Source organism: Melopsittacus undulatus, chromosome 8 (genome assembly GCF_012275295.1).
Source record: "Melopsittacus undulatus isolate bMelUnd1 chromosome 8, bMelUnd1.mat.Z, whole genome shotgun sequence".
NCBI classification, from domain to species: Eukaryota; Metazoa; Chordata; class Aves; order Psittaciformes; family Psittaculidae; genus Melopsittacus; species Melopsittacus undulatus.
This window is the reverse complement of record NC_047534.1, coordinates 2,130,145-2,144,383: the sequence shown is the minus strand read 5'-3', so window position 1 is coordinate 2,144,383 and position 14,239 is coordinate 2,130,145. Positions and strand designations below refer to the sequence as shown.

Here is a 14,239-nt window from a genome sequence, read left to right as displayed (position 1 = left end):
TTCCAGTTTAAAGGTGCTGACCAGTGTTTTGCCAATGCTGTGTACCTGCATCAGATACACTTGTGATGTATAATAGAAATGAGAACTATGAGATCTGTTCCCCACCAGTGCTGGCTGATTGGCATTGGCCACAATTACCCTTCATTAACTCTTCATTAGAGATCATCAGCGATTCTGTCACTTTGACAGGTACACTGTGAGACTGATTAACCTATATTTATCCAGGTTGTCTCTTTCCCCCTCTGCTAATGCTGCTGAGCAAGCCTGGAAGGCTCCAGCAGCCTGGAGAAAGACACCCACTTCTCATTACCTATTATATGCAACATTCCTTCTCATCCAGAAAGCTTTCAGCCCCCTCAGAACCAAGCTTTAGCCATAAACGTTTTCTCCCTCTGATGTGAAATCACAGCTTTCATGCTATTTAGTTAATTATTCTTAACTAGTTCCCAATTACCATTCACATGCTGCTGTTTAGATTCCAATTAGCTCATGATTATTTTTGGCTTTGTGCAATTGGCCACTTGAAAGCACCACGTACTCACACACCAACATATATATACGTGCTTCATTGCATTAAACTCTATCATCAGTTGGGGATTATTATATTAGAGGCTTTGAAAACCCCTCCGGGCTGCCTGGCTGATACAGCAGTACAGAGAGAGCTACTCCTCACTTTTTCCACTTGGGTTTGGAGCTCAGCACAGCCGCTGCATCAATCACATCCCTGCACATACCCCTGCGCATCATCAGGGCTGTCAGCAAACCACTGAGCTCTGGCTGCATTGTGTGCATGCCAAGGGGGATGCTGAGATCCAAAGTGACATCCTGGCAGAAAGCCAGGAGGATAGTTTGGTATTTCCATAGGAATCATAGGGGTGAGTCTCTGCCACGTGGTTGTCATGGCACAGAGCCCCAGCCTTGAGTGGGAGGAGAGAGCAAATGCACATCACTCTGAGTTCAGCGTAGTGGAAAAATCCATATAAAACATGCCTTTTCAGTTAAAGAGCTGGTTACAGCTCAAATAACTTCAGCCATTATATAGTGTGTTTGAAAGTTAAAAGATACATCTTCATTTAAAGAAGAAAGGATGAGCATGCCTGTGGACACTGGGATGTTCCCAACACCTTTTTACACAAGCAGAGCTGTGACTGTGGCTTGACCATGCAGTGAAATGTGTTGGCAATGCACTTCCAGCATCCTGGCACACCGCAGCTGACCCACATTCCCACTACAGCAGAGGGTCACTTAAGACAGGCTACCTGGAGCAGGAGCTCACGTAGGTGTGTGTCTCTGGGTGTCCTTTCCAAGCCATAAATGCTCATCCTCCAGCTGAATGTTATATCCCAGAGTCAAATGCTGCTTAACATCTTCCTGCATTTCTAGCAGAGAGGAGGCAGACGGGCTCAGTGTGGGTCATTTTGAGACAGGAGGCTGTTGTTTTAAGAGGCAGAAAACCTGTTTCATCTGCAGACACAGGCTCTGATGCCAGGCTCTGGTTAACACAACGCTTTCCCTCTGAAGTTTCAGAGTAAAAATAACACTCTCTCATATAGCCTTTGGGGGGGGGCAGGTTTTGACCAGCTAAAATCATTTGTGGAGCCCCAAACATTCTTCTTCTTGAGTTACATCTATAAACTATTTTTACATCCATGCAAACACACTCTCTGTGGTGGCCTCACACCCTCCTGTGAAACCAGAGCTCTTGCCTGGTCGCACTCCCATTATACATTTTTCTGCCTTGAAGAGCTTTAAGGCTAAAAATAGGTGATGAAGAATAGAAGAAGAGACATTCCAGCCCTAAAACCCCACAGCATCAGCAGCAGAGCCAGGATCCAAACTGGGATCTCCAGGGCGCCGTCCCTCTGCTTTAAGTGCTTTGGCATTTGCTTTTGTTTGCATTGGTTCTGGTGGCAAGGATGTACTTGATGCAAAGCAGCTCCTGTGTCTCGGCAGAGCTAACAGATCATAGAAGTGCAGACCAGTTTGGGTTGGAAAGGACCTTAAAGCTCATCCGGTTCCAATCCCCCTTCCACCAGAGCAGGTTATTTAATTGCTTTCTAATTATAAATATTTGCTGGATGGGAAAGGAAGGAAGGAAACTCTCCAAATGCTGCTGCTCTGGGAGGCAGATAGACCTCAATCCTGAAAAGGCATCAGCATCACCTATGTGGTGCCTCTACTGGCCATTAATGCAGAACATTTGCTTCTGGACTCAACCATTTGTGGGACCAAGTAAGTGAATGCAGCACTGGATTTGGAAGCACCAGTGCAGGACACATGGAAGAACCTCTCCCTTCTGTGAAAGGCACTAAGCAGTGCCAAGAGGGGAGCAGGATACCTGGAAAACATGCTAGATGAGAAACAATTACACACATTGGGAATGATTTACACTGCTTTACACAAATCCAGAACAGAGAAGCTGACGGGAAAGGCTTTTGGTTGGCATTAGTGAGGCAATGTAATTTCTTAGAGTCTGTTTGAGGTCCCTCCAAAAAGAGGGTGAGTAAGGTTTGACTGTTCCTGGCAGCTTTGGGAAGGCTGCAGCTGCATTTCCCCCCCTGCTGCATAGGGCTTCATGTGCCCTTTTCCAGGCAGCTTCTGACTTAATGCAGTCTGCTCCTGCTCATCCACGTGGGGCTGGGGACCACTGCTATGGCCAGAGGGGATGGGGACATGGATAGGGATGGGGGGTGCTCTGGGAAGCCTGATCTGGAGGAGCCCTGTGCCAGAGGATGACTCATGGAGAGTTGGATGCTGCTCAGGTTCATGCCAGGACAGCAGCAAATCTCCTTGCTTTGCCTTGCTAGTCCTTGTTAACAGAGCCTCCCAGCATCATGTAAACCTTCCCTTGCCCTTGCTCCTCAGTAGGCCCTGTTCCCTCTCACCTCTCTGTTGAATTAAAATACAACACAATTACACTGCAGTCTGCTTAATCACCTGCTAGTTTTGTTTAACACCACCAATATAAAACCATTCCCAACATAAGTCATCCACAAAGCCACACTCCCTTAAATAACCCAGGTCACCTACAGCTTTAAAAGTCAATTTGATTCTGATTTCACATGCCCAAAACCCCTTTTCCACCATGACAGCCATCTCCCTGCTGAGCTATGGAGGACAGATGACTCCTGGGCAGTGGGTAAAGGAGAGTGGAGCATTTAGGAGCTGGGGCAGAGATAGGGAAGACCTTGGCTGAGATATCCCTGCCTGGCTGGGTCAGGAGGGATAGGGAGGGTTTGAAGGAGCTCTGATAAAGCAGAGGTCCCCATGGTGCTCTCACATCTCATCACTCACTAAGTAAGGAAGAGACTGCTTCCAAAAACCTGACCTGGCCACCACAACTGTGTCCTCATGGATTGGTGAGGTGTGGAAGAGCTAGGGGCAGGGCAGCACACAAGGACTGCAGGGGAGGAGTATTTAAAGCACTAAGTTGTGACCTGAAATGGGGAAGGGCACTGCAAGAGGACAAATCACACCTTTCTGCTCCTGATGTTCTTCAGACAATCAAAGCAGTGCTTTTCATTTTCAGTGTTAGTGTGGGGATGATGCTGGAGCTCACGCTGCATGCAGCACCCATCTCTTTTAAATTCCTCTTTTACAGTTCATAGGAGGCTTTGCAAAACAGACAAAAAGAATAAAAATCCCACTAAAACCAGCAACAACAGGAAAAAAACAACAAAAAACAACCCAAACCTGGTTTTAGATAAAGCCACTAATGCCTTTTTTTTCCAAGGGCTGGAAATAACCAAGTGTACAATGTCAGCTAAGGAAGCATGGTCACTGAAATCACACTGCACTGGTGCAGTGCTACTGTACCCTGAGCCAGGGGCTTATGCCATCCTCACTTCCACCTTCCCCCTGTACCACTGCAGGGGCAGTTTCCATCACTGTGCCCCTCTTCAAGAGGCTTCTGACACCTTTACACCTCATGCACAAAAGCCAGAGGTTTAATTGTGGGGTTGATACTTTTGCTTCTCTATTCTCCTGCCTGAAAAGATGCTGAAATCACCCAAAGCAAAATGATTTCCATGTGATCCCAGCGCTTTCCCTCTTGGCTGGAGCACTGGATGTGGTTTTGGGGCTGTGCTTTTCTCGATACATATTTCTTTATTCACAGATTCTTTTTGGTCTTCGTTTCCATCCCTGTGAGAGGCACCGTGCAACGTGACAGACTGGCTGAGAGTCCTAAGGAAACTACAGCAGGACAAAAGCACAGGAGCCCAGCACGAGTTGATGCAAGCAAAGGAACAAGAGGAAAAAACCCTGCTTTGACAAACATCCCAGCTGCTGGGCTCCAGTAAGGAGCAGGACTTTCAGTGTTTCATTTGGACTCCAGCTAGGAAGCTGCAGCCGCTACTGGGAAGTCAAGAACCTGAATGAACAGCAGCTTTCATATTATGCATCCTGCTAAGCAACAGCAAGGAAAGTAAGAGACAGGGGTTCTGAATCACAAGGTAAGTTAAGTGGGTCTGAATAAGGTGGAGGGAGAACATACTATTGCTATAGGGGATAGTGTTCCCACCTGCAGAAGCAGGTTGCTTGGGTGAGTCACAGAAAGAGATGCTCGGCTTTGTCTTGCTTTTACTGCTTCCCTGCAGCAGGCAAAGTGCAAGGCCAGGTTATTGCTGAGCTGGCTTTAATTTGTTCCTACTGACATTCCTTGTTCCATTAACCACCCGTTGCACTCCAGAGCGATGCCTTCTCCTAGTCCAGTTTTGCTTTGTAGCTGTGGCTGAGCAGTGGGATGGGGATGGTGCCTGTTCTGCTGCCGGATCCCAGGGCAGGAAAGTGCCAATTCCTGGCATCTTCCACAGACAGGGAGACTTTGAGGGCATTCTCTTTCTCCAGCCTCTTCAAGGAGCTGCAACCCTTTGCAATGTGCTGCTTGAGGGGTTTGCAGTGATGCCAGGATGGAATGACCCTGATGCTGTCAGCACCCATGTCCTGGTGCTCCCATCCATCCAGCTGGGACAGGACCCACTGCAGGAGCACCTCTGCTGCCTTATTCCAGCACACAGAAATCCAAGTTCTGGGAGTGACTGAGTCAACAGCAGCAAGCTGCAGAGGAAAGCTGCTTTTCCTCTGGGAAGGGTGAGCAGGGCTGGGAGCCATCCACTTCATCAGTGATTTGCTCTATCAGAGAAGCTGCCCTGGGAATGACTTACTGTAACTTGCTTTATGCCTCAGCAGCGCTGGGCTGAATCACAGTCTGTGCTTGCCACAGAGATGGGATTGCTTTCAAGGAGCCGCCCAGCCCAGAGCAGGGCCATTTCCAGGACATTGCAAGCATGTTCCTGGCATTGGAATTGCAGGCAGGGGTAAGGAGAAGGAGGGAGAATAGTTGTTTGCTTTGGAACCAGCAAGCATCCTTGCTTTAAGCGTGATAACAACCCAGACCAGGAAAGGTGGTACTATGCAAAGATGCAAGTACCCAGTGCCTGTTTCCAAACAGGCACAGCCTCTCCTCCCACAGAGTCTGCAAGGGACTGTGTTAAATCCATACAACCCCCCAGGTCTGCGCATGTGCTGGTAATAGGAAGGGATGGTTGCTTGGAATGCTTCTCTTCCCATACCTGATCAGTGAGATCTCAGCTGGAGACAGCATGTGGTAACCATATGAGCCACTGCTGCTCATGGGGACAGAGGAATTTAGGGCAATTCACCCACAAGGGAAATAGGCACATGCTAAAAAAGCACCAGAAAACAAAAAACAAACCACATAATTAGAAATGGAGTTACAAATACACTGACCAAGTGTTCATCAGAGCCATTATAAACATGGATGCAGCAAACACATCCTGGACCTCTCCATGGCTAGATCCTGGCTTTGCCTCCATTCCTGCCCTGCTCAGATCTGGTAAGGTTCAGACTGACCCAAGGCTGACTCTAGCAGCACTCTTCATCCCTCCTCCTCATCACTTCAGTGCCTTGTATAAACATCATGGACAAGAGGGCGTTAACATTGGTCATCTGCAAACCACTACAGACAGTGGAAATTTTTAAACCACATTGCTTTTTGACATCCAGATGCTCTTGTCTGCAAGCCTTGAAGTCACTTTATAGCTGTGGACAGGCTTTTGATGCTCAGCTTGAGTGAAGCATCCCTATGGAATAGTGTCAGGAAGGAGCTGCCCTCCTGGCGAAGGAACCCCTGAGCTGCCACAGCTTTACCTTGGAAAAGGCACAGGCTCCTTCAGTGTTTTGGGCTTTCTACAGTAAATTGCTCAAAGAAACCTTAGATCCTCCTGGGGAATAAATGAAATCCCAAACAAGTCACTTCCAAGAGGAAGTTTGTGTCCAGACAAACCCAGCTCTAACGATGCTTCATTTCCTGCTGCTGGTGATCAAGGAGCTCTGGAGCAGTCAGGAGGATAAGGCTGGAAGCAAGACAAAAGGTAAAAAGCCAGAACACTCTCCATCTCTGGAACAAAGAGTGGCTGACACATCCATGTGTTTTCCATCCCTGAGGTACAAAATAGGCTTTAGTCTTAACTGCCCTCCTGGGTTTTCAGGCTCAGATTTATCACTGATTAGCATGGGCAGTGGCTGGTGTTGCACTGTGCATTTAAAGCAAGGATAGTCATAGACTGCTTTGCTCAGTGAAGCCCTAGGAATAACAGGAAAGTGTTAGCAGAAATTTAAAGTGCAGCTCAGGGATCCAAGAGCAATTTCTGCCTCGTGAACTCTCAATATTGCAGCGTGAGAGCTCAGCATAGTTATTAATGGGGTTTATGTTTTGAGCATCCCTGCAAGAAGAAGACACAGTTCCACTGTAGCCAATGAAAACACAGGCAGGATAGATTATGGTAGGTCTGTACCTTGGATGTGACCTATACATCCCACAGGGACTGCTTGCAGTGGAATGGACCAGACAAGGTTTGACCAAGATGAAGGTTCAGGTTGTAAACTCCACATTGCTCACCATACAGAAACCTTTTGGTCCAGCTTCACCTTCTTGCTTTGCTTTATTTTCCTTGTGTGCAGAGCAAGTTGTTGGTTTTGCAGATATTATGAGGATTTCTTATCACTTCTCCTGCCAAGATAATTTACTTTATATCTAAGTGTTAAAACCCTGCAGGAACACACAATGATTAAAAAGCTTTGCATGAGCAAATGCACCTCATGCATAAGCTGTCTACCTTGAGCTATAAGACTGAACTCAATCATGAGCCCAATAAAATCAATCAAGGTGCTCTCTCCAGCTGTAATAGTGTCAAGAATATATGTTGTAATAAGTTACACACAAGAAGAAAGAATCACATCACTTAACTCCCAAACTGGAACTAGTGGTTTCTGCCCTTCTCCAGCAAAGGACTGTGGCATCTCTAAAGCCCTGCATGGGAGGAGTTTGGCTTTTTTAGATGGCAGACATCAGGAATGTCAAATGTCACTGGAAAACCAGCACTTTTGATGCAGGTTATTCATAGCAGGTGAAAAAATGTACAGATAAAAAGCTTGATGGGTTACATTGAAGTTCAGCACAGAGCAAATATATGGTATTTAATCATCTGTTGTGCCTTGGATTGAGCATGGTAGACAATGGTGTCCCTGGCTTGGGTACTGCATCCTCACCAGCACTTTGAGACAGCAGCCAACATGGGGTTTGTATTACTCAAAGACAGAGATGCCCTTTCAAAGGAGTCTGAAAAACAGGAGTGCTTGACTTTAATGCAAGGAGACTGCTATTTTCACTTGCCTTTCCTTCTTGTTTTGGGCCACATAAATACCTGAACAAACAACTCCTTTGGTAATATTTAAACAGGGGAAAAAAGGGACAGAAAGAGCAAACAGATGCTTTTAAGCTTTAGTTAAGTGATGGTTTCAGTCAAAGCAACCTTTCATTATGTTTAAACACCTCTCCAACAATAACATGCATTCCAATGTTATAATGAACACAACCACCAGCCAGCCTCATCACCTAGACACAGTTAGTTGCCTTTCCATCAGGGTTATTCATCTCATTTCATCATTCATAAATCCTCATTTTGTTTGACAAAATATTGCCCAAAAGACAGATTTTCCCATTTAGCACATGCTGGATTTCCTTAGCATCAGATTAAACCCATGTTTGGTTGCTGGGTACCATCTTGGTTTCACTTGCATTGATAATTATGAGAAGAGTAATGTATCTTGACATTACCAATTGCAACCAGTGAGTGTGCTCATTTTGCTTCACAAGCATTCTGCAAGAAGAATCAGAAGCATCAAAACACTTTACATGCTCCTACATATCACCCCAAGCTCTGGAAGCATTCCAAGCTCATCAGTTGTCAATCAGCTGTTTCAAAATGAACCCAAGCTACAGCAGAGCCAAAGAAGCTGCACTGGAAAAGCTGGTTTGAGAGAGGAATGATTGAGATCCTCTTCTTGTCCTCGAGTGGAACATTCAGTCTGCAGTTCTCAAAGGCAGGAGACCAGTTTTCCAGCCAGCCATTGGGATGTCTGCATGGCTGTCATCAGCTCCAGATTTTCCTTCCCAATAGGAATAAGATTCCTGAATTGAAGTAGGTTGTGATTTGCAGGTCCCTCTATGGAAGACAATGATTTATACCTCCAGTTGCTTTCAGAATGCTCCTGTCAAGTTCTACAGAGGTGTCATGAAGGATGACCAAGAGGAATATATTCAGTTTTGTATCCTTGGGGCATTCAGTGCAGTACTAATGCATTATTTCAGGCACCAGCATGCTGGATCATGGTGAGGAGGAGGACGGATGTCCCTCTGGTGTGCAGATCTGAACAATGTGCAGAAGCAGCATCCCAGCCTATGCCTAGCAAGTCATGGCCATAGCACAGCAAAACCGAGCTCATTTGCTGTCTCCCAAAGATAAACCTATGCAGCTGAAGTCAAATTCATCATCGCTGCATTTGACAAGAGAAGATCACAGTAATTATCTTCAAGGGAAAAAAACACATGGCTAAAAACAACCTCTCGCTTTCCCTTACAGATCTTAAATCCTGAGCTTCATCCTCTCTGCATCTTTTGTTTTAAAGCATCAGATTTGACTTCACCACAAGAGTTACATTTGCTTCACCTCTGAAATTCGGCTCTAATCATTCTTTTCTCCACATTGACAAGATCTTGTTACAAGGAAATCCTTACCAGGGTTGTTTCCTTTCCTCTGACACATTTGATTCCTCTGGTTTGAGGTTCTCCTTCACCTGATGTCCTGGTTTGTGCTGGATGTCTTTCAAACATAATCCCATACTGCTGAATACATCATTCCTTTCTTGCAGTCCTCTTGGACTCCTTTCTCTCCACCTTTTATTTTACTCCTTCTCCTGTCCTTTGTTATTAGCAGACTGCACATCTCAAACTCTTGTTCAGTCACAGCCATCATTAAGGTGTTACCCAACCACAGCTATTACAACCAAATCCACATTTATGCCATGTTAGTGAACTAAGTTTGAAGGAGAATGTGATGTGGGGGTGAATTGACTGGATTGCTGCATCATTTCCCTGCCTTCCCCCTTCCTCCAAATGCAATTCCTAGCCAATGACTTGAGTAGCTGTACTTCATGAATCATGCAAGTGGCCACAGTTTCTTCAGTGGGTACTTACATTACTGTAGTGCGAAATGGGCACAATCTGACACTGATTTTTCACCCAGACTTCCTCCCCCTTCCCATTAAGTCTCTTCTAAAAATAGGAAAGTCATTCATCAAAGGGAGAATAATGGCCTATAAAAATGTAATTTCTTCATATTTATGAATCCTTTTCCCTTCTGCCCATTATGAATACCCCTCTTAATGAATGCTCTTTCTCCTTCATGAAGGTATTATGAGCAATTACATCCTCCGCTTTTAATGTTCTGATAATGTAATCAATTGCCCTGCACTTTATCCCCAGGTTATTGACTACCCACTCTCCTGAGGATTAAATAGCTTTTAGTCCCAAAGAGGATATATTATCCCTGATTGCCTGGAGCTTGGAATGAACTTGGGTTTTCTTTAGACCATTATGTATATGCACAAACTTAAATCACTGCAGAGGAGACCCCAGAAGCATTATGCACACCTCAAAAGCTCTGTGCAGTGGAAACTTTCTGTTCTGGTCACATAGAGGCTGGTTATTTATGACCTGCTCTCCATTTAGACTTACACTGTATTCCTATTCCTGTTTGGTAGCACAAAGGTGGCTTAAGAAGGGAACGAAAATTAAAAAGGACTTAATGAAAATGGAATTCAGGCTCTAACCACTGTTATAAAAGGAGCATCGATTCCTCCTCAGACTTGCACCTAGAATGAGGTACCATTATGAGCAAGAAAGATCATTTCAAGTTATGACAGATTTGATGAAAGAACTTTCGCTGCTGTCAGGAGGGAAGTAGTTATGTTGCTGCTAATGAGTATTCATCAGGTTTCCAAGGAGCTGGATTACACCAAGTAATAAAATGTGTGAATAACAGGTCTTATAGGGCAGGTAAGAACTAGAAGAAAATGTCTCCTAAGAGCTCTGCTACAGTCCAAGTACCTTGCTTACACCTACATTTGCTTTTCATATGTACTCAATGGGTCCATTTTGTGCCCAGCAAAGCCAATGCAGAGCTCCAAGGCACAGGATGCCCTGCCACCCTCTGCAAATGGGACCCGTGTGTTCACGGAGCTATTTCCTAAGTCACATCTAGCTACTGCCATCCCCACCTATTCCAGGAATTAGAGTGGGTAGGAGAGGAGCTGTAAAAGCTGTTCCCAGCCTGAGGTCAGTGGGAGTCCACCTGACTAATTACACTTCGGATAAGACCCAAAAAAGCATTGGTCCAAAATGTGTCTTCTATGAACCACCACTGCAATCAGTAGAATAACACTGATTATACATGGGATGAGGGGGCCAGTTGCCAATCTCCTGCTCCAATCCCTCCCTAGGAATAAGGCTGATGGGAAGCTGGAGGAAACTCATCTCCTTTGCACAGCCTGAAACATTTCCTTTCTGTTCATTTCTCCCAGTATTCAGGGCCTTTGGAGCTCACCAGTAGCAAGTGAAATGATCTCAAAACCCAGCATCTATGCAAAGCAAATCGGAGTTTCATGTGGTTGTTGCAGCTATTTGGGTTTGATTCTGTACATTGGATAATAAAAAGGGAAAAAGTAAATTCTGATGGGAAGACCACATGGGTATGAACAAAGCCACAAACTGCTTGGTGAAGTCACCTTGGAAAGAGGTTATCAGCAAGAGGCTGTGAGACACTAAAGAGAACTGCTTCAGATTCCTTTTAGTTTCATTTCCCTCCATGTTTTCCCCTCAAAGAACCCCCAAACCAAACAAACCTAATGTGTTTAAGCTCAATATTGAAATAAAGATCCATTTTATGTATCTGATTGAGTTTTTCAGGATGCTGATGTAATAACCAACAGGACCTGTTACAAGGGCTGGCCCAACAGCAGCCAGGCAGCGAGCATGCTTTGAGCAGAGCTCGCTATGACAGCTCCAAGCATCTCAGCTTTAGTTTCCCATATCAGCAGGTTGTGGTTTGGTTTTCCCCTTTGTTTACCTGGTGTCCCTGGTCAGATATTTCAACTGCAGGTAATGAGAGGCAGGGATTACCTTCTCCATTGCTTGTAAACACTACACAGTGGGGCTCCCTTCCTACCTGGAACCTCCTGGTGCTACTACAGGATAAGCTAATAATTAATCAGAAGAATTGCACCTTGTGGTAGCATCAACAGATGGCCCATCAGAAGCTCTGATTTGAATCACTGTGTTAATAACATCTATTCCTTTGCCTGGTCCAGCTGGCTCTGCTGAAGATGAGCCCTGTGCTTCTCCTGTTCTTGGTGTCCACTGTGAATGTCAGTGCTGAGCTGGAAAAGGGTCTTCCAAGACGGGAACCACGGCGCCTGTCATGTGTGAGATGCTGTGGGCCTTCAGAGCAGCCCATCTCCATCATCTCCTCACGATACACAAGGATGAGCAGTGACCCTGCCTATTCAGTACCCAAAGTCCAGCCTACTATAGACATCACCATCCTTAAAGGTGGGTAGAGCTGACTACTGTGATAACATCCTGTATCTTACTTGCTCGCTCTCATTGTGCATGCTGTGCTCCTCCCTACACCAAGAAACTCATCCACTTTATTTATCCAGTCTGTAAGTGTGTGCAAATGGGAGAGTTGGCAAAAGGTTCCAATCCACAAACCAACCCAGAATCACTGAAGCTCAGCTCACTAAAACACATTTACAAAGGTCATCATGGAATTACTAAATGGTAGACTTGGAAACCAGGAAAGATGCTCACTCTTTCCTCTGCATATTTAGTGTCTCAGTAAGGCAGACAAACAAAAGTCAAGGATACAAAACAGGAGATGTGCCAGGAATCCTGTGAGTGGGAGCACACAGATCAGATAAAGCCAACCACCCTGACCAGGCCCAATTCAGAGCTCAGAAATCAATAACTTCATGCTATAAACCCTACACTAAACGGCTGGGTTCATGAATACTGGATTCATGTAACCCATCTGGTCAGGGCATGAAGTTCCACTATTGAACATTGACATAAGCTCAGTGGAGCCAAGCCTTCCCCTGGCATTTTTATCCTTTTGAGAATCAGGAAGATGCTGGTGTCTGACCAATGTTTCTAGATATCTGTGCTGGATAAACAGTGGTTTAGAAGCTGCTTTGCTGTTTGCCTGCAGCAAGATATATGTATTTGCAACTTGGACTTTACATGCTTGTGTAAGACTCAGTTTTCCTTTATGCTTGCAGGTGAGAAAGGAGAAATGGGAGAAAAAGGGTACCCTGGAGCAGTTGGGAAGCAAGGAGAAAGAGGGCTGCGTGGCTTTAATGGGAGGAAGGGACAGAAAGGCCAGCCTGGCCCACAGGGCCATTCCTGCAAGCAGCTCTATGCTGCATTCTCAGTGGGTCGGAGGAAACCCCTTCACAGCTCAGACTACTTCCAGCACGTTGTTTTTGACACCGAGTTTGTGAACCTCTATAAGCACTTCAACATGTTCTCGGGGAAGTTCTTCTGCTATGTAGCAGGAATCTACTACTTCAGCCTCAATGTCCACACCTGGAACTTCAAGGAGACCTACCTGCACTTGATGAAGAATGAGAAAGAGGTGGCCATCCTCTATGCCCAGCCCAGTGACCGGAGCATCATGCAGAGCCAGAGCCTGATGCTGGACCTGCAGGAAGGGGATGAGGTCTGGGTGAGGATGTTCAAGAGGGAGAGAGAAAATGCCATCTATAGTGAGGAGTCTGATGTTTACATTATCTTCAATGGCCATTTAATCAAGCCAGCTGTAGAGTAGCCATTCACCAGCTTTAGGCTCAAAGCTTTGGCAGATACATTAGTGTCTTCCCTCTTAGAAACCCATAAGTCTAGTTCCACTATGAATGACCACAGACCTCCTGACCTGCTGGTAGGGTTGTCTGTCCATGCCAGGGACACCAGTATGGATGGAGGCGACTGTTTCAATGTGATGCAAGTTACTCAAGCACTGACAGTGCCTCATGTACCCTGGAGAAGACAAGACACATGCAGATGGCCCCAGTTCTGCAGCCCTATACAGGTCCCCAGTAACATCCCTAAAGAGTTTGCCAAATTGGTAGCAAAACTTCAACTTTTTTGCTCTGCTTTAGAGAAGACAATTTAATTATATCTAAGGATCCTCCTCAGACACCAGTTATTTGGGTGCTGGTTAAGGAATGTTGCTACTCAGGCAACAATACTCACATATCTTCGCAGTGTGCAGTACTGCTGATAAGCACCTACACCAGGTCTGCTCCACTCAGGTAGGCAAGAACTCACCAGTGTTAAGAACAGGGTTTTGCACATTGCATTTACCCTAAATCACATTTTTGTTCCTTTTTATGTAATATTCTGAGAGCATAATGCTAGAATTGGAGAAATAACAGCATAACAATCTGGCAAAGCTTCTTCAAAGGGACACTGCTTGTTGGACTTCTGTACTGCTACCAATACACAAGAACACACAACATGGCTGGGAATGTGGGTAATTCCCATTGTAAGGAAAATTCTAGGCCCTGCCTTTGCATCCAGTTTCAGAGTGCTCATTGCCAAGCTGGAATTTGAGGCCATGCTCATGCCTGAAAATTCCCACCTTATACCAGCCTCATTTCTGGAAAGCAGAGAGAACTGGAAAGAAAAGAAGGTGCTTTCCTGCAAGCAGGAATATTTTAGGCCATTTAATTTCTTTCCTCCTAAAAACTTACTGACATAACAGTCAAAAGGCACATGCAGCAACAAGAAACATCATTTCCCCCAGTTCCTCCTTTCCCA

General features: G+C 45.4%; 1 protein-coding gene across 1 annotated transcript; it reads left to right on the top strand.

Annotated features, from left to right (window-relative positions):
• The first annotated feature begins 3,085 nt into the window (after positions 1 to 3,085).
• On the top strand, positions 3,086 to 13,255 carry C1QTNF8 (C1q and TNF related 8). Its single transcript, XM_034065341.1, has 3 exons — positions 3,086 to 3,139; positions 11,731 to 11,971; positions 12,700 to 13,255. Exons 1-3 carry the CDS (start codon positions 3,086 to 3,088, stop codon positions 13,245 to 13,247), a joined length of 843 nt encoding a protein of 280 aa, XP_033921232.1. The 3' UTR covers positions 13,248 to 13,255.
• Positions 13,256 to 14,239: the final 984 nt, after the last annotated feature.

What these genes read in the sequence shown, in the direction of transcription:
- C1QTNF8 (XM_034065341.1), top strand. Translation starts at nt 3,086, where the DNA reads ATGACAGCCATCTCCCTGCTGAGCTATGGAGGACAGATGACTCCTGGG. An exon ending in AGATGACTCCTGGGCAGTGG is followed by an intron (nt 3,140 to 11,730) that starts GTAAAGGAGAGT and finishes TGCCTGGTCCAG; the next exon opens with CTGGCTCTGCTGAAGATGAG. An exon ending in AGACATCACCATCCTTAAAG is followed by an intron (nt 11,972 to 12,699) that starts GTGGGTAGAGCT and finishes TTATGCTTGCAG; the next exon opens with GTGAGAAAGGAGAAATGGGA.